The sequence below is a fragment of the Centroberyx gerrardi genome, chromosome 8 (genome assembly GCF_048128805.1).
Source record: "Centroberyx gerrardi isolate f3 chromosome 8, fCenGer3.hap1.cur.20231027, whole genome shotgun sequence".
NCBI lineage: Eukaryota > Metazoa > Chordata > Actinopteri > Beryciformes > Berycidae > Centroberyx > Centroberyx gerrardi.
Window position 1 is genome coordinate 32,129,363 of NC_136004.1, and position 20,409 is coordinate 32,149,771.

A 20,409-nucleotide genomic window follows, 5' to 3' on the forward strand; every position below is an offset into this window, starting at 1 on the left:
GGTATTTCTACCAGTATAATTAGTACAAATTATTCAGAACATCAGATAAGAGATCAAACTACGGCTAGAGATCAACCTGATCAGTCTAGAGAAGGTGTGTTAGTCTACAGTGTCAGTATTATAACTCTGTCCGGAGCGTTTCAGGTGTGTTGAACTGATGTTTCTGCTCTGTGACTGTTAAGGTGGAGCTGGAGAGGAAGCTGGAGTCCACCACCAAGTCCAAGCTGCACTACAAGCAGCAGTGGGGGCGCGCCTTAAAAGAGCTGGCCAGGTTCAAACAGGTACCGTACACCACAGGACGTGATGCTTCGTAAAGGAACAGCTCCCTGCAAAATGAAAAGTCTATACTCATCTACTTCATGTCAGTGGAAACTCCATGAAAGTTCACAGGACAACCAAACACAGCCATTTCACCGCTGCAGTTTCATATCAGCCAAAAAACGATAGAAGTGAATGATGACTAGTTGTAGAGTTCCAAAAATGGCAGAAAATGTGCATCACATTTCTCTAAACAGATCCTGCAGCATGATTCGAGTGTCTTGTAGCCGAAGGCCTTCACTGTGGGTCCAAAAGGCCTGTGTTTACCTCTCGATGTTGCGTTAAAGGAAACAGTAACGTCGTCTTCTCGCCAACCAATAGAGGAGGGCGGGGCGAGGCAGAGAGCGCGCTATTGGCTGGCGAGTTGTAAACAGAATCACTCCATATCCTTGTTTCAGTTGCCATACAACACAAGAAGAAGTCCGGTCAAACATCAAATTTTATTTCTATAGCACATTTCACAAAATAAAATAAGAACATACACATGCACACATGCAGGGGACATAGACAATTTAAAGTGTATATAGAAGTATAACAACAGCAGACATTTACTCTAAAAAGCCAGTGCATTACATCAGAAGACTGAGTTAAAGGCAGCAGTAATTGGAAATGTTTTAAGTCTACTTTTAAAAGAGTGTTGGGGCGCCTCAACTTGTTATTCAAGATTCAAGATTCAATCCTTTATTGCCGCACAAACTTAATTGTTAGGAATTTGTCTCCGTGTGTTCATAACAGAACAACATTAACAACAAGGACATCAAGCATGACATAACATAAAAGACACATGATAACATACATGACAAAAACACATGACCCCTTCCCTCCACCACATAAATAAAAAAGGTGACATAAATCCATGGATGTAAGACTTAAAAAACAACAAAAGTACAAGAATAAAGTCCAAGTAGCAGATCACCTTAGAGGAATAATAACAGATCTGGTACAATGATGGGGTAAAGTGACCGGTGCATTAAAAAGACTGTTGTCTAAGTGCATTGTTATTAATATTATTAGTACTTTATTGATCAGATAACTCTATCAAGTAGCCAACTTTGCATAAACGGTTTCATTTGGGTTGCTTCAGTTAAACTGAGAGAGCGAGTGTAGTAGACAGAAAGACAGAATAAGACAGGAAGTAAGGTGGGTGTACCTTCAAAATAAAAGCATAGGCCTACTTTTTTTGTTTATGCCACTAATGGTGAATGTAGTGTTTCTGCACCGGGGGGTTCGAAAAATAAACAAATTATGGTTTTGTTGATCATTATCGAGGTAAACGTGACAGTATCTCTCAAAAAGCAGCAGACACGCCTCCCACTCGGACTTCACTCCTCAGACTCCCCCAGAAACGCTCAGCCGGGTGTTTCTGTGTTTCTGTGTTTCTGTCCTGACAGCAGCCATATTTCACCGGAGATAATTGTAGTTTTTGTGCGTAGCGATGTGCCGCCGCTTCAGACGCTCGCTGTAATCTGCTGCTGCAGACGAGCTGACAGTGTTAGGACATTTAGCAGAGCGGAGGAAGCCGAGCTGAGCCGCGCCGCCATCCCTCATCTGACGTCAGGGGTGTGTGTGTGTGTGTGTGTGTGTGTGTGTGTGTGCGATCATGGCTGCGTGGGTACGTGTGCATAGATCTGTATACTCGTATGTGTGTGTGAGTGAAGGCAAGAGAGCATGTGCACACTTTTGCACACGTCAAATGAGTGTGTGATTGATTCAGTGCTTGTGTTAGGTGTGTGTGTGTGTGTGAGAGAGAGAGAGAGAGAGTGTGTGTGTGAGTTAAAGAATGTGTGTGTGTCAGCGAGCGAGTGTGTTAGAGTGAGGATGAAAGAGAAAGTGTGTGTGTGTGTGTGTGTGTGAGAGGAAGAGAGCAAGTGTGTGTTTGTGTACGTGTACGAAAGAGTGTGTGTGAGAGAGAGAGTGTGTATGTGTGTGCGGGTGAGTAAGAGAGCCAGCGTGTGTGTGTGTGTGTGTGTGGGTGAGTAAGAGAGCCAGCGTGTGTGTGTGTGTGTGTGTGTGGGTGAGTGAGGTGTGTTTTTACACCAGAGCCAAATATTTAGCCAAGGTGAAGTAGACAATGAAATGTGTGAGAGCCATCAGTCCTTAACAGCACACACACACACACACACACACACAGAACTGCACTAAGTGGGGCCTTTAGCCAGCCTAAGACTAATGTAAACACACACACACACACACACACACACACACACACACAAAGACCTTATCTGAGCAAACTAATAACTGTTACTGACATTAACCAGCTGGAAAACTGGAAGGACACTTTTCCTCTCTCTCTCTCTCTCTCTCTCTCTCTCTCTCTCTCTCTCTCTCTCTCTCTCTCTCTCTCTCTCTCTCTCTCTCTCTTCTCCCCTAGTCTATCATTTTCTCTCTCCTTTACTTTTCCATCATTCTCTTCCTCTCTCACTCTTTAATCTTTTGCTCCCTTCCATCCCTCCCTCCCTCATTCTCTCTCTTCCTCAACTCTTCCCTTTCCCCCTTTCCGATCTCTCACTTTTTCTCTTTCTTTTTTCTCTTTGCAGTCTCTCACACTCGTTCTCTTTCTCATTCCCTCTCTCCTTCCCTTCCTCCCTCCATCTCTCATCTCTCTTCCCCCTTTCTCAACCTATCATTTTCTCTTTCCTCTTTCTCTTCACTGTAACATACTCTCTCTCTCTTGCTCTCATTCTTTTGCTCTGTTTCTCTTTCTTCTCTTTCTTACCCTTTCTTCCTTTTCCCCCTTGCTCTCTCCCCTCTCTCCTAATCTATCATTTTCTCTCTTTCTTCTACCACACATTCTCTTCCTCTGTTATTCTCTTTTCCCTCTTGTTTCATCTCTTTTCTCCCTCCTTCCCTTTCTCTCCCTCCATCTCTCCCTTCTCTCTCTCATCATCTCTTTCTTCTTTCTTCATCAGTCTTCCAGTCTCTCACTCTTGTTCTCTTTCTCTTTCTCTTTCTCATTCTCATTCTTTGTTCCTTTCTCTTTCATCTCTTTTTCTCTTTGCTTAAGCTTTCTCCTTTTCTCTCCCTCCATCACTCCCTCGTTCTTTCTTCCCTCTCCTCTTCCACATCTCTCTTTCCCAATCTCTTCTCATTTTCTTTTTTTACAGTTATTTCTTTCGTTCTTTCCCTCGCTCTCTCTTTATTCTCTAAATTCACAGTTTCTCTCTCTCTCTCTCTCTCACTCTCTCTCTCTCCTCCCCATCCCTCCTTCCTCTCCTCTCTAAGTGCCAGATCATTGTAAAGAAAACACAGTGTGATTTATGCAGCTCTAAGGGGGTTCGGCGCTGAGTGTCGCCCCCCGCCTATTAATCTTCCCCGGGATTGCGTTGAGCAATAAGCTAGCCGGGGCGCTAAATATTCAGATGTCACACTCTCGCTTTTTATGAAATATCAGGCGTGTGTTTACACGACCATCCGTCTCGGCGCGGGCGGTTTCTTAAAGCCGGCGCTTGTTTGGTTTTTCTCGGCCTCGCTTCGCCTATTTATTCTCTCCTCTCAGCGCCTCGCATGGCGGCTGTTTAGCTCAAGTTGGATCATAAAAATTCTTGTCCGAGGAATAATGTGCTTTTCAACCCAGGAGGTGCGGGCAGCCGGAGACGCAGAGTGAGAATTAATATCCAGACGATAGTGAGGTACTGGGACAGTGAGTCAAACTTGGTCTGTTATAAAGCCAAAATATTAGGACAGAGAGCTTAAGTTGGTCTTTTTAAAGCTAAAATATTGGGACAGAGAGCTTATTATTGAGTCAGGAAGCTAAATTTAGCATATTTAAAGTCTTGGTAGTAGGTCAGAGAGCTTAATTTGGCATTTTAAAGCCTTAGTTTTGGGAGAGCGAGCTAAAGTTGGTCGTTTTTAAAGGCTTAAAGGAGAAACCCACTGAGATTCTCTTCCACTGTTAGACCTCTTCAGTCTGTGATGTTCAACACGGTCCAGGAGTTATTTAGTGATGAACTGTTATTTACTTTTCTGGTTGAACCCACTTTCCCTCAACCTGCCTCATCTACTTCTACCGCAGTTAGTTATTTCCCTCGTTTCCCAGAATGCCTTTCAACAACCCAAAGAGAAGGGACCTGAACTTGTTGCATTCATTACATGTAGGTGGAGAGAGCGATGGTGATATTCACAGCAAGAGGCGAAAAAAGTCGCCCCTTACTCAACCTGTCTTGTGGCTGCAATGCATTCTGGTCTATTTCCGGCTACTGTCGTTGGAGAAGTTGGTATCGCTGCCTCTTCTACGATGGATTTTATTCTACTGACATTGACTGTTGATGTTTTAGATCGCTGAAAACATTTTCTGCTATCAAACTCCATTGTAGCTGCCCAGAAATGCAAGATACTCAACCAATAGCTTTTTTTAACAGTGTTTTAGGGCGTATTTTTCCTGTTAATGTTGGGAAGGTGAGTTGAAGTTGGTGTTTCTAAAGCCTGAGTACAACAGGGAGATGGAGGTGGTCGTTTTAAAGCCGAAATATTGGGACAGGGAGCTAAAGTTTGTCTTTTTTTTTAATTTTCACTGGTGTCAGTATTCCAGCACAGACTTCAATAATAAGACCCAGAATCTAAAGATGACAGTTTGTTCTATCTCCTCATTTTCATCTTTTGATGTAAAATCCATATTACACTACAGATGAGTCAGCAGCGGCAGCAGAGGACTAACTTTAGCTCTCAGGCCTAATATTTGGGCTTTTGACAGTATACATGCACACACACCAACATACACACACACTTCTACCACTGATCAATCAGTCGGGTTGGACCACACCACCTTCATTAGTCTTCATTAGCGTTTGTGGTCCTGTTGCTTAATGAGTCGAGCAAGGCACTAAGGGTTAGGGGTTCGATTCCCACTCTAAAAATGTCACAAACACTCTTGGTACTGTGAGGCAGTTTGGATAAAAGCCTCCATCAACTGGCAGATGGAACATGTCGTTTTTAGAGAGTTTCAGTGGAGAGTTTTAGAAAGTGCCTGTTGCTCATGAAATTCCTAGAACATCATTGAATTTTGATTTGGTTGGGGAATTTCAAGGAATTTTTTCAATGTAATGTATTTCCGAACTTGTTTCACATGATCATTACGTTAGATGGTTTTCAGCCCAACTGGAGTGGAAGCCAGACTGAAAAATGTCATTAACAAGCCAGAAAGGAAGATCAGTTTCAGGTCATGGAAGCGCTCTGATTTACGGAACGTCATGGAAAAGTAATGGGAACTCTGCCTCCGACTACATTTTAAAAGATGAATGTGTCTTTCAACTTGTTTCACACAGTCATTGCGTTAGATGGTTTTCAGTCCAACTGGAGTGGAAACCAGACTGTTCACCCCTTAAAATGATGGAAAAGTCATGGATTATTACATCAGGACCACAGAGGGAACGACGTCCAAATGCCGTTAGAGGACTTTCTGCTGTGTTCAGTGTTGGAGTCGACCAGACAATGGAAACCCAGACCCAGACCAGCGGCCTCTATCGCAGACAGACTGGCCACATTCCCAACCTCTGGTCTTATGTGTCTTATCAGCTGCTATCAGTCTCTCACCCAGCAGACCAGCCTGTGAACGCTGCTCTAACCCTTCAAACACTGACTTCACACAGCGCTGGAGATGGTGGCTCACTCTTTTGTGGTACAGATCATCTCAGGGTTTCTGAAACCTGCCCCAATTTTAAAAAGACCAACTTTAGCTTCCTGGTCCGATTCTTAGGCTTAAAGTCGAGATGAAACGGCATTTCGAGAGTATCTAACTTCCGTATCGTGACGTATTTCCGAGTGAAACAGGAAAGACAGGCGGGACGTAACGTTGGGAGGAATTTGATTTGAACGTTGAAAAGTGGGCGTGTCCTAACACCTGAAGACACACCGAAGTACCGTGCTGCTGCTAGCTAGCTAACTAATGAATCTTAGCTCTGTGCGCTAAAAGTTGAAGATTGATTGATGGGTGGATGTCATGATATTATTGGTTGAAATTGGTTATGGGCTTACGTAGCACACAGCATATTTTGTTGTAAGGAAGAAAACATGATTGAATTTTGATATAAGAATACAAAGAAATTGATTTTTTGTATTTTTTTTGGCATATATTGTTAAATAGGTGCACAATATGACCGGGGATGTGATCTAAAAGGGTTAAAAAGGCATTTTTCATTTCACCTCGACTGTAAAACGACCAACCATAGCTAACTGTCCCAATACCTAGGCTGAAAAAGACCAACTTTAGCTCCCTATTCCAATACTTAAGGTGCATCGTCGCAGGTCGCGGCCGTGTCATTGGGTGTTTTGGGAACAAGCATCTGAGCAAATTCTCAGTTTGTTTAACCATGTTTGTGTATGGAGACCTGTGTTGTATTTCATCATTTTGTTCACTTAATGGAAACGGAAATCAGTGAGTAAAGCACTAGCGAACTACCTAGCGAAATGGCTACAGCTATTTGGATGTGATGGGATAGCTTGGCTAGCATGCTAACTTTAGTTTTTTAGCCTACCAGCTCTGAAATTAGCAGCTTTTAGGAGACCGCTGCTTACACACCAGGAAGACCAGCGATCTCCAGCTTTTTTCCCAGATGTGATTGGTTTTCGCATTACGACCGCTGTGCTCATTTGCATAATTTTTTTTCAACTTTTCTCCAGTATTTGTTCAACTTTTCTCATCATGGACCTGGTTCACATTGTCACATATCCCGTTACTCCATGCGTACACAGCTTTTCTCTTCTCATAATGAATGGAGGTGAAACTGTGAAATCGCATCTGGTCTGCAGCTCCTGTTCGTCTTTAAAAGACCGACTTCAGCTCCTCGTCCCGATACTTGGGCTTAAAAATGACCTTAGCTCCCTGTCCCAGTTCTTAACATTTTAAAAAGACCAACTTTAACTCACTGTCCCAATATTTGGGCTTGAAAAAGACAAAACACAGACTTCCTCGTCTCTTTAGACAAAAAAGAAGAAGTGCATAAATTATCTTAACTTTGTTTTCAGCGTTCTTTTAGTGTAGATGTACTCCGCTGTTTAGACAGCCATGAGAAGATTTGGATTAGTGGCACAAAGAGTTAGAGAAGTTGTCTGTTCCTGTATCACTGCAACCTTTGCTGACTTTCCTGGTTTAAATCATTTTAATAACTTAAAATCCTGTATGTAGGAGCTGGGAAACTGCCCTTGAACCCCCACAGGTGTCTCGCTATCCGAGCCCCGATCTGTCAGATCCTTACAGAAAACAGGGATTTGATTTTTTTTTCTTCATGTTTTTCTGTAATTTCAGCTGTTGGGGAAATACACTCATTTATCTCTAATGTTGGTCCCAGTTGTCCTCCTTTCTGCCTTTGTGTTGTATTCATCACATCCATGAAAAAGCTCGTACAGCGGAGGTGAAAAACTACTCCTGAACTCCCACAGGTGGCGAGCAGCCCCGACGCAATCTGACAGGCCTGCGCAGAAAACTAAAGTTGAGCTGAGAGTGTGTGTGTGTGTGTGATGGAATGAAAGTGTGTGTATGTGTGTGTGTGAGAAATGTAGATAGACAGCCTTTCCCAGCTGCTCTGGACTGTTGACCTCTTAAAGTGGAGTGGAGTAATGGAGGGGAGACGAGAAACTGGAGGAGGAGAAGTCATTCCCTGGTCATGCAGCCCCGACTTCAACCCCCCGACTGTCTCAAACCCTGTTCCTGCCCTCCTGGTTTTCCTCCAGCAGCCACCCCCCCCTGCCCCCACCCCCGTCCCGCTCCCCCCCGTCCCGCCCCAGCTCACAGCTTGTCTCTGGTTTACCCATCGTCTGACCTGTTTGAGTTGGACGGGGCGGGAGGGACGAGGGGGCGAGGGGCAGAAGTCAGGCGCTGGTCGCCCGGCCCAGAGCCGCACCACACTGACAGAGGAACCGGATCGTGTTTCTGGTGTGATGTGAGTTATGTTTCGTATGAATTCCTCTGAGACGGGACGCAGCTTTTTCTACTTAATTTGTTTTTTCGGCGTTTGAAAAATATTTAAACAAGTACAGATTCTTTGCAGTCCCACAGCGCATTTGTGGAGATGATGTACTATAAACCTAAGAGGTGATTTCAGCTCTCTGGCTCCCAGTTTGATTTTCTGCCTTCAGGATACTCTTGTCATGTGGAGACCCACCAGTAACATCCCATGACCTATAGAGGACTTTCTGGTAATGTAACCTCCCTCTGGCGGCCATATTGGATGATCAGCTCTGTGAACAGCTGACTGTGTTTCTGTCCGTCTCAGCAGAATTGAACAGACGGTTAATTTCTGTCTGTTTCTGACTGAACTGATCATTTCATCACTGATCCATCTGATTGATTTAGTGTTTAGATGTCAGCTTGTTAGCTAGCTAACCATAGTATCTGGTCAGCTAACATCACTGTCTTGTTGTTAACACATCTGATTAGCACACTAGCTAACGTATCTAGTAGCGGCTAGCGTTAGCGTGTTCACATTAACATCAGTGTGTTTGCCGGCTAGTTAGCTAGCTAACAGTTTGTTCAGGTTAACTGAGCTGACTCTTCTCAAGCTACAACTCAGAGTGTTTTGGAGTAGAGACTAGGGCTAAAGACAAGACAGTTTACTGTGTCACAGTAACCAAATCCACCTTATCACACTATTCACTTTTACTGAGAACGTTACTGAATGGATCTACAGCCACACCACAACAAGCTGACTCAGCTGCTCTCTGCTTCTAGCTGCTTGCTACAGATTTACACTTTATTAACTAACACACAGTTCTCCATTGGACCTCCATGACGGCACCAGAGGGGGTTGATGGGAGATTTATGATGCTGCTGCAAAGCGTCTATTTTAGGTTCTGATCCGTAGTTTTAGTAGCTAAAGTTTTTCCTTCCAGAACCTTCTCTCTCTCTCTCTCTCTCTCTCTCTCTCTCTCTCTCTCTCTCTCTCTCTCTCTCTCTCTCTCTCTCTCTCTCTCTCTCTCTCTCTCTCTCTCTCTCTCTCTCTCAGTATTACCTTCTCCTCTAATTGTTTCAGGGTTTAGCCTCAGATTGTCCTTGGCAGCGGGCACTAGAGAAAATGTTTAGCGCGTTTGTTTTTCTAGTAATTAGCCTTAAAACGGCCTGTAATACTGACCGCTAATGGTCCACAGAGAGCCGGGCCTGTGTCAACACACCGCTGTGTGTGTGTGTGTGTGTGTGTGTTGAGTGAGTAATATGTTAACGAGAGATTGTGTGTGTGTTTTGATGTGTGTCTGTGAGTGTGCATTTTTTGTGGGAAGGTGAGGTGAGCAAGCGTGTGAAAATGAAAGCTTTCCGTGTGTGTGTGTGTGTGTGTGTGTGTGAGAGAGAGAGAGAGAGAGGGAGAGAGAGAGGGAGTAGATGAGTAGCAATGTGAAAATGTTAGTTTTTCCATCTCGAATCAAACTGCCAGTAGCTCTGCTCTCTATCAGAGGAAAACACGGACCCCAGTTTCCCAAATCCACATCCCACTGCCTCCAGTCTGGTCGTTGGCATTTTTTCACTTTTTTTCCCCCGTCTCTTTTTAAAGCTTTATTTATACTGGGAAAGTCGACTGGGCACACCAGAGGTGGGGACTCGAGTCACAATGTGAATAGCTTGAGACTTGACTTGATGCATGAAGAGAAGACTTGAGACTTGACTTGACTTGGGTTCTGGTGACTTGGGACTTGACTCTGACTTGTACTTTGATGACTTGAAAAGGTTTCTAAAGTCTTGACTTGAGATCTTGTGTTTGTGTAAATGACTTAGATTGAAAGTGATGAGATTTGTTCCAGCGGACGACTGAATTTAAATTCTGTTTTCTGAATTTGTATGGAATGATTGAATTTATTGAAGTTGAAACTGATTATAGAAATCAAACTCATGATGCTCTTACCAAGTTTTTATCCTATTAAAACCATATTGCATTGAAAAGTCCTAGATATTTAGTTTTCTTTAAGATATTAAATTGATACTGGACTCTTGATTTGTTCTGACTTTACTTTTTCTACATTTAGACTTGAGACTTGACTTGAGACTTGTGCCTCAAGACTTGAGACTGACTTGGGACTCAAGTGAAGTTGACTTGGTCAGACCTCTGGAGCACACTTGGGAGCTTCCAATCCCTCAGAAACTAAGAGGCGAGAGCAGCCCAGATACAAAAGTAAGCTGTGACAGCAAACGATGGTTTTTCTTTCCCTGTCTGGGCCGTTCCAGTGATTTAGTGTCGTCCCGCTGTCGGCCAATAGAAAGAGCCGATTTTAGTATTCAGGATAATTTTGGGAAGCCGGGCCGGTCGGAGCTGGAGAGCGGAGCAGCTGAGAGAAATACGACTTTATGACAGCTTTATTAAGTTTTCTTTCTATTCTTCCCTTGTTAGTGTTGGTCTCTGTGAGCATTCTTTGAGTCGTTCAGTATTTTTCTCAGGGTGTTTTTATGAAAATGTGAAATATTTCGTGACAAATTTCTCACAGCTTTTTTTTTTTTTTTTTTTAGAGCGCCTCAATCACCATAAACTCCACACAGTGTAGTGAGGAATTAGCTTCTTGGCATCTTCTGCATGCATTTCACCAGAGGGGTCAGAGGTCAGGGGGAGCCAGGGCTTTCAAACTAAATTATTTTTTGCACTTTTGCACCTTAATATATACTGTATTCTTTCACTTTGTTTTTTTTTTATTTCCCTATCTAACGTTCTTTCTTTGCTCGTTGCTTTGTTTTTCCAAAGAGTCTCTCTGCAAAGTTTCTCTGCTTCTTCATCTGAACTTTCCTTTCGGTCACATGACGCATGATGAGCATTCAAAGGTTCTGATTGGTCAGGCGCAATGGAAGCGCTTGATATTTTACACCGGGACTTTCAACGGGATTGAAAATATAACAAATACTTCAATATCGCCAAATTACTTGATTAACTGTGGAAACATAAAATCACAATATACGATTATCTGTAATTAATTGTGCAGCTCTACCCGAGTTTTAACGCCACGTAACTCTCCAGTCTCATGAAAACACAAACTCTCGCTCCACTGCAACACACAACCAGTACAAACATGGACATAGACTATTTTTCTTGCCAGACTTTTTATATTTTTTCCCCTTCCTTGGCACTCAACTCTCATTGGCTATCGCTGGTCTCCGTTTAGATTTGATTGGTTGTAAAAATCAAACATGTTCGATCAAAAACGACGATCAAAAAAACATCCGAAAAGTCGTGTAGTGTGAACCCAGCACTAGGGAACGAATGTCCACAGCACCAACATGCTTTTGTGTATGTGTTTATTTGGGTGTGTGTGTGTGCGTGTGTGTGTGTGTGTGTGTGTAGCGGGAGCAGGAGAACGCCATGAATCGTCTGAAGAAGCAGCAGGCGGAGCTCGAGGCCATGAGGCTGCGTTACCTAGCAACCGAGGAGAAGGAGGCGGTCCGAACGGACAGACAGGAACTGGACAGCATCAGGAACGAACTCAACAGGTGATGATGATGATGATGATGATGATGATGATGATGTCAGCTACTATGACAACTTTGTCAAATTTACTGTTTATGTCTAAGGCATTTTTATTTAGTAATCTGGAGAAAGTCATTCATGTTTTTATCTCGTGTTTAGACTGCTGTAACTTTCTGTATTCTGGCATCAATCAAAAGTTTATTTTATGTTTCCAGCTTGTTGAAAAAGCAGAAGCTAATTTAGATTGTAACTGGTACAAACATGAAATCACATCAGTCCAGTTCTGCCTTTTCTTCACTGCTGACCTGCTGGGTTTAGGATTCATTTTGAGATTTTACTGATGACATTTTTACCTCCTGTGAGCAAAGCTCTCACGGTCATGAAAAGTCCTGAAATATTAAAATTTGTTTTCAAAATTTTACAGTTAAGTTGTAAAAATATCATTCACCTTTGGAAAAGTCAACAAATTTGAAATAGCGATACTAAGAAGACTTGAAAATAAAATGTACAGGAGTACTGTAAAAATGCAACAGAAAGCGGCTGCTGTGGGTCTCAAACAAAACAAATTTTCAATGTCAGAGGATTTTCTACAAAGGCAGTCGTGAAAAGTTCGTATAAAGTTCTGGAAAAGTTTTGTAATTTAATTTTAAAACAAGTGTGGAAAAACTGCTGTATGAAGACTGAAGTTGAGCTATATTTGGCTCTGGATCGATCATCTTTTAAATCAATTCTTAAAACTTGTTTTCATAGACTTGCTTTTATGTGATGTGTTTTATCCTATTACTTTTATGATTATAATACAATCTATCCCTGTCTTTTTAATCTTGTGGTGCCTTCTTGTTTGACTTGTTTTAATTCATTTCATGAGTGAGATGTTTACTTTTATTTGTTAAAATACTTTAACTTTTTTGAAAAATGCTAATACATTATATTATTATTATTGCAATTATTCTCATTATTTTCTCTTGCTGTCTGTCCCTTCTTGCCTCCACAGGTTGAAGCAGCAGGAGGACAGATTAGGCCCCGCCTCCTCCCTGTCTGGCCCCGCCCCCGGCCCCGCCCTCAACGAGAGCGCCGACGAGCATCTGAGTCGTCTGCTGGAGGAGAGAGACACGCTGCTGCGGACCGGAGTTTACACTCACGAGGACCGGATCATCTCCGAGCTCAACAGACAGATACAGCAAGTCATGAGCGACAGAGGGAAACACTGACCAGCGCACAACTGACACAAGCTGTTTACTCCACACAACTGACACAAACTGTTTGAAATGTCACAAAAAAATGAACTGCGGAGTCGGTGCGTTTCCATCAGCGGGGTGGAAGCGAATAAATCTGCTTCCTGAACGTCCAACAGAAGACGAACGACCCGTCTGGAGTCTGCTGTTCTTCTTCTTTGGTGTCACATGATGTTCGTCATACATCACGCTTTCATCCGAAGACAAAAACAAAGAAATACACCTGCCAATATTCTAATATACCAAGTAATGGTCACACAACCATGATGGAGACTGACAGAACATGTATGACGTTTCTGGGACCGTTACGTAATGAAACTGAACAGTTCAGTGATGAAACTTAACATTCTCGTTCATCAGGTCAGAGCGGCAGGTGGGTTTTGGCATTTTGGCGGTTTTAACAGCCAGCTAGTTTTTCTGAATAGATCCGGTAGAGTCGACTAACCAAACCAGCCAAAGGTTTACCATCACCTCCCGTCCTGCAGGCGTGTGACTTCTGCAGCTGTTGTTGTCCGGCGTGTCGGCGTGCGGGACGGTGAGGACGGTCAGCTGCCACTCAGATCAGGACGGGTGTCAGTGTCACAGACTTGTCAAGTGAATCAGCGTGTGGTTATTTGATTTCTCACTTCCAACACATGGAAGGTTTGGATCCAGAAGTAGGATTGTAGCAAACTTTACAGGAGAGCCAGAACAAAACGTGGAGCCGTCATCACATAAACGCACAAATAAAAGAGATACTTGGACTCATAAATAGATCTCCTCTAGGAGCTTTTATTTGATTTATCGATCGCATTCTCGCCCCCAAAATGCCAGTCACACTCTTCTGGCTCCGGTCAAATTCGGCTTGTAAACAATTCACTGTCAAATTCCTGATTTGTAGACGGAACAGATTCCCTGAGTCAGTTCTCCTGCAGCAGACTGAGCTGGGAAAGATGCAGACAAAACATCTGAACCTCTGTGACACCGTTTGGAAAAACAGCAGCAAACATGATAGATAGATAGATAGATAGATAGATAGATAGATGGATAGATAATTTTTTTATTTACATGTCACTCCTCAACATACAGGACAAACAAGGCAAAAAAAGAAGGTTGAGGACCACTCATTAAGAGTTATGATAATACACATAGAAAAAAAAACATGTATTTAAGTTGAACCGTATTGAGAGAACCATGGGAAACAGAATCACACGCTCTGTAGCAGCCATTTTAATTGTACTGATCATTTTGTTCAGGATGTTCAGGAGTTAAAAATGTCTGATCTGTCTGTTGAACCGGCAGCAGGATGTGATGGTTATGGGTTTGTGTCTGTGAGCTGAACGAGACTCAAACCGGATTTCTAGCCCTTGCTGTGCAAATAGAAAAACACAAAAAATGAGTTTTGCGTTATTTTTCGTCACATTTGTGTGTTTTCACGTGTTTTAATATTCCCCAACCAATATTCCCAGATGATTCTGTGAGGAAAAGACTTAAAATATGATGCATTATTGAGCCCAGAACACTTAATAAAATATCAAAAATGTTATTTAACTTATTAGAATCTGACGACTCACGCTGTGTTTGAGTTGCTGTACAGTGTTTAGTGCAGGACTAAGTGTTGCACAGTGTGTAGTTAGAGGTTTGGATGAGAGGTTTTTGTCAGTAGGTGGCGCTAGAGGCTCAGTAAAGCCTCGTCTCACCTGTCCTGCAGACTGACTGACACAGTATTTATTATTTTTATGATGAACAGCCGAGCCGCTGAAGAGTGGACATTGATTTCTTTGTTTGTCTCCAATAAATTATTTTGGGATACTATGCACTGTTTGTTTTTGTCTGGTGGATATATAGATTTTTTTTGTATTTTTGTAGGTATATTTCTGATATTTTCAAGGTGTTTTCTGCTTTATTTATTAGACGTTGGAGAGAGGAGAGATGCAGGGAAGAAGAGAGACGAAGGGAGGAGGTAGATGTGTTTACACTGGTTAACTGATCTGGATTTCATTTGAATTTCTTTTCCCATCTCTCTCTCGCTCTCTCGCTCTCTCTCTCTCTCTCTCTCTCCAGTTCAGTATGTAAATGAAGGCCTTTTGAAGATGCTGACATTCTGATAGTTTCATTCTTGCTTTCAATCTACCTTTATTCTTCCCTTTCTTTCTTCCATCCATTCATTTTGATTTTCTTTCTTTCTTTTCACTCCAGTTCAGTTTGTAACGAAGGCCTTTTGTAAATTATGACTTCCTGATGGTTTTTCATTTAGTAGTTTTTGGTTCTTGTTTTCTCTTTTTTCTTCCATTTATTCATTCAGCTCATTATGTGATTTCACTTTTCTAAACGCGCGTATCCTGATAGTTTTTAATTCAGCACAAAGTGAACTTGACGATTTAGATTTTGGAACAGATTTCAGATGAAGAGCCTCAAACAAAACAAAATCCTGGAAAACAAAATCAGACCTTTTACCAATCTGTGCCAAATGTGATCTTTGCATTTCTCATTTATCAAAAAAAACAAACATTGGATCAAAAATCAGTAAGTTCAGCTTTTTAAAAGAGTCCAGATCCTCAACTCTGATTGGCTGAAGCCGTTGTATAACAGTTCATTTGAATATTAATCTAATATTAGAACATACAAACGCACATCTTTTGACCACATAACAGTGATTTTAAATATTAATTCCCTAACCAAAAACTACTTCTCATACCAATACTATATTACTTGGCGGATTAATTGCATTGAAATTTTATTTTTCATTAAAAATAAGGTTTATTACACATTTGTTTGTTCCACATTTCAGAAAGCCAAATATTTTATTTTCTCTTATTTAATCATTTTATCCACAGACTGAAAGATGTTTTCTGTTTGATAATTTCATCATTTAATTGGACTTATCCCAAATATAAAACACTTCATTTGTGAAGCATAGTTACAAAAACCTTTGCATCCAATAAAACAAAAACATTAGAGAAATAATAAAAAATAATACATTAAAAATGAATACAAAATAATAATGGAGACAAAAGCCAATGAGACTAAAATAAAATAAAAACAGGTAAGAAATGTAAATGTGTGAAATGTGAAGTGAAGCGTCAGGAGAGTCGAGCGGAGCGGAGAGTCAGACAGCCGACACGTGTAATCACATGTAGTACAACATGTTAACACACACCGCCGCCTGTGTGTGTGTGTGTGTTGCCATGCTGAGAGCAGTAGATAAAGTGGTGTGTGTGTGTGTGTGTGTGTGTGTGTGAGTGTGAGTGCTGACATCTGGGTCCTCAGTGCTGACGGTGTGCAGATGTTCCCAACTCATCCATCTAGAGGAGAGGAGGAGATGAGGAGGGGATGAAAAAGGAGGATAAAACCACTGAGGTCTGGCAACGGAGGAGGAGAGAAGGGAGGAAGGAAAGAAGGGAAGAGGAGAAGGAAGCAGAGGAAAGAACGACAGAAAGAGAAGAGAAGCGACGCCGAGGTCTGAAGTGGAATCCTCCTCTAGTTTCTTATCAGCTGTGTGTGTGTGTGTCCATCTGAATTTTTGGTGTCTCTTAGAGGTCAATGAGAGTGTGTGTGTGTGTGTGTGTGTGTGTGTCCATCTGAATTTTTGGTGTCTCTTAGAGGTCAATGAGAGTGTGTGTGTGTGTGTGTGTGTTTGTGTTATCTGAAATTCCAGCTAGTAAAACTTCTTTTGACTGATAACTGACTAAATCCTGCTAAGTACTGAACATACACACACACACACACACACACACACACACACACATCCAACACTCCCACACATACACACATGCAATGACAAACACACACACAGACGATAAACCACTGGAACACTTACACACACAAACACACACACACACACACACACACGCACAGACAACCATACAGAAAAGTCACAGAAAGTCACACACACATAATCACGCACACTAATAGACAACCACACACACGTACATACACACACTAATTACACACACACACACACACACACAAGGACAGTCACGCTTACACTTACAATACTTTCACACACACACAAAAGATAACACACAGAAAAACACACAGAAAAATCACAGAAAATAACACGACACACACTGGCACACACACACTAATAGCCAACCACACACACACAATGACACACAGACACTTACACATGCTACTTTCACACACACTCACACATACACACACAATGACAGAAACACACACAGACATACACATACAACACACATACAATAACAGACTCTTACACATACCCTTACACACACACACACACACACACACACACACACACACGGTCACAGCACTAAGAAGGACGGGCCGTCAGTCATAGCATGCATAGCTGATAGACACACACACACACACACACACAGTGTATCAGTGTGTGTGTGTGTGTCAGTCAGAGGCTCGTCACACAGATCAGACCAGCTGTGGACCGGATGTGATGTCATGCTGCGTTCACACTGCAGGAGGAAGAGGAAGAGACCCAAACCAGATTTTTTTGTCTTCACACCAGTGGTAATACTACTTTATTTACTTATCTGTTTATTTTTCTTTCTTTTCTTTCTTTTTATTTATTTTTTCTGTGTATCTATGAGACTACAAATGATCTTTTTGTATTGTTGAATCATACTGTCTACGTGTCTCAGCTCTATTATGTGTTTTCTATTCTCTATTATGTTTTATATTCTCTATTATGTGTTTTCTATTATGTGTTTTCTATTCTCTATTATGTTTTATATTCTCTATTATGTGTTTTCTATTATGTGTTTTCTATTCTCTATTATGTGTTTTCTATTCTCTATTATGTATTTCTATTCTCTATTATGTGTTTTCTATTATGTGTTTTCTATTCTCTATTATGTGTTTTCTATTCTCTATTATGTTTTATATTCTCTATTATATGTTTTCTATTCTCTATTATGTGTTTTCTATTCTCTATTATGTGTTTTCTATTCTCTATTATGTATTTCTATTCTCTATTATGTATTTCTATTCTCTATTATGCATTTTCTATTCTCTATTATGCATTTTCTATTCTCTATTATGTGTTTTCTATTCTCTATTATGCATTTTCTATTCTCTATTATGTGTTTTCTATTCTCTATTATGCATTTTCTATTCTCTATTATGCATTTTCTATTCTCTATTATGTGTTTTCTATTCTCTATTATGTGTTTTCTATTCTCTATTATGCATTTCTATTCTCTATTATGTGTTTTCTATTCTCTATTATGTGTTTTCTATTCTCTATTATGTATTTCTATTCTCTATTATGTGTTTCTATTCTCTATTATGTATTTCTATTCTCTATTATGTATTTCTATTCTCTATTATGCATTTTCTATTCTCTATTATGTGTTTTCTATTCTCTATTATGCATTTTCTATTCTCTTATGTATTTTCTATTCTCTATTATGTGTTTTCCATTCTCCATTATGTGTTTTCTATTCTCTATTATGTGTTTTCTATTCTCTATTATGTGTTTTCTATTCTCCATTATGTGTTTTCTATTCTCTATTATGTGTTTTCTAGTCTCTATTATGTGTTTTCTATTCTCTATTATGTGTTTTCTATTCTCCATTATGTGTTTTCTATTCTCTATTATGTGTTTTCTATTCTCTATTATGTGTTTTCCATTCTCCATTATGTGTTTTCTATTCTCTATTATGTGTTTTCTATTCTCTATTATGTGTTTTCTATTCTCCATTATGTGTTTTCTAGTCTCTATTATGTGTTTTCTATTCTCTACTATGTGTTTTCTATTCTCTATTATGTGTTTTCTATTCTCTATTATGTGTTTTCTATTCTCTATTATGTGTTTTCCATTCTCCATTATGTGTTTTCTATTCTCTATTATGTGTTTTCTATTCTCTATTATGTGTTTTCTATTCTCTATTATGTGTTTTCTAGTCTCTATTATGTGTTTTCTATTCTCTACTATGTGTTTTCTATTCTCTATTATGTGTTTTCTATTCTCTATTATGTGTTTTCTATTCTCTATTATGCATTTCTATTCTCTATTATGTGTTTTCCATTCTCCATTATGTGTTTTCTATTCTCTATTATGTGTTTTCCATTCTCCATTATGTGTTTTCTATTCTCTATTATGTGTTTTCTATTCTCTATTATGTGTTTTCTATTCTCTATTATGTGTTTTCCATTCTCCATTATGTGTTTTCCATTCTCCATTATGTGTTTTCTAGTCTCTATTATGTGTTTTCTATTCTCTACTATGTGTTTTCTATTCTCTATTATGTGTTTTCTATTCTCTATTATGTGTTTTCTATTCTCTATTATGCATTTCTATTCTCCATTATGTGTTTTCTAGTCTCTATTATGTGTTTTCTATTCTCTATTATGTGTTTTCTATTCTCTATTATGTGTTTTCTATTCTCTGTTATGTGTTTTCTATTCTCTATTATGTGTTTTCTATTCTCTATTATGTATTTCTATTCTCTATTATGTATTTTCTATTCTCTATTATGTATTTTCTATTCTCTATTATGTATTTCTAGGTTTTAACTGTCCAGGGACTGCAGATGAAAATTAGCTTCTGTCTAACTCACATTTTCCTCTTCTAATGTGTTCTGTCTCTGTCAAATAAATGAAATGAATTGTGACAGATCAGATTTTTTCAGAGCGGAGTGAAAACCAAAAAACAAATCTTTTAAGAACGTACAAAGTTATTTCTGAACGTCTGCAGACCGACCGAACCAAACCGAATCATGACTCCTTAAATGTTGTTTACTGCAGAATTTCTTTATCAACAAAAATGTGAAACCTGTTTTTGTTGATATCAGGGAAATTTCATAGAAGTTTTCACGTTTTCTCTCCCCTGTCTCGTTCGGTACGTCGGGTCTCGTCCAGCTGAGGGACGAAAAGGTTTAAGATACGATCATTTGCATAAACAACGGTCCAATGGAAAGCGGCGAGAGTCGAGCGTTAAGTGAAGCGGTTTGATCGTCGTCGTCGTCGCTGCTGCAGGTTAAATAAAGTTCAGCTCAGATCTGTGGGTTTCTCTCTGTTGGTAGAACAAACAGACGAGGCTGTGGGATCGCTGAATTTCCCACAATCCCTCTGTAAAACTCTCATCTGGCTGTTAGAGTCAGATCCACTTCACACCGACGTCAGCAGAGCACACACACACACACACACACACACACACTTATATGCAGTATATGTACACTTATATTTATATAGACACACACACACACAAGTGAACATGTACATATGGACACACAGATACACACATGAATACACATAGACATATATACTGCACACACACACATGCACATGCAATTTAGACAAACATGCAGCAAGCACACACACACACACACACACACACACAAACGCTTGCACACATGCAGCAGCAAGCACACACACACACACACACACAAACGCATATAAAGCATTCAACATTCTGTCCTTTATAATAATAATAAGCTTTATGCATTTAACTAAAAACATTTTACAAAATGTTTCACATGGAAACAGAAGAAACAGGAAACATGTGGATTACAAATGAATACAAC

General features: G+C 40.4%; 1 protein-coding gene across 1 annotated transcript in view; it reads left to right on the forward strand.

Moving 5' to 3' along the window:
• Positions 1 to 14,685, forward strand: part of cep120 (centrosomal protein 120) — a 30,417-nt gene extending 15,732 nt beyond the window's left edge. Inside the window, exons 18-20 of the mRNA XM_078285254.1 lie at positions 183 to 281; positions 11,565 to 11,710; positions 12,682 to 14,685. Of these exons, the coding sequence (XP_078141380.1) occupies positions 183 to 281; positions 11,565 to 11,710; positions 12,682 to 12,898 (462 nt within the window). The 3' untranslated portion in view covers positions 12,899 to 14,685. The remainder of the gene's footprint in view (positions 1 to 182; positions 282 to 11,564; positions 11,711 to 12,681) is intronic.
• Positions 14,686 to 20,409: the final 5,724 nt, after the last annotated feature.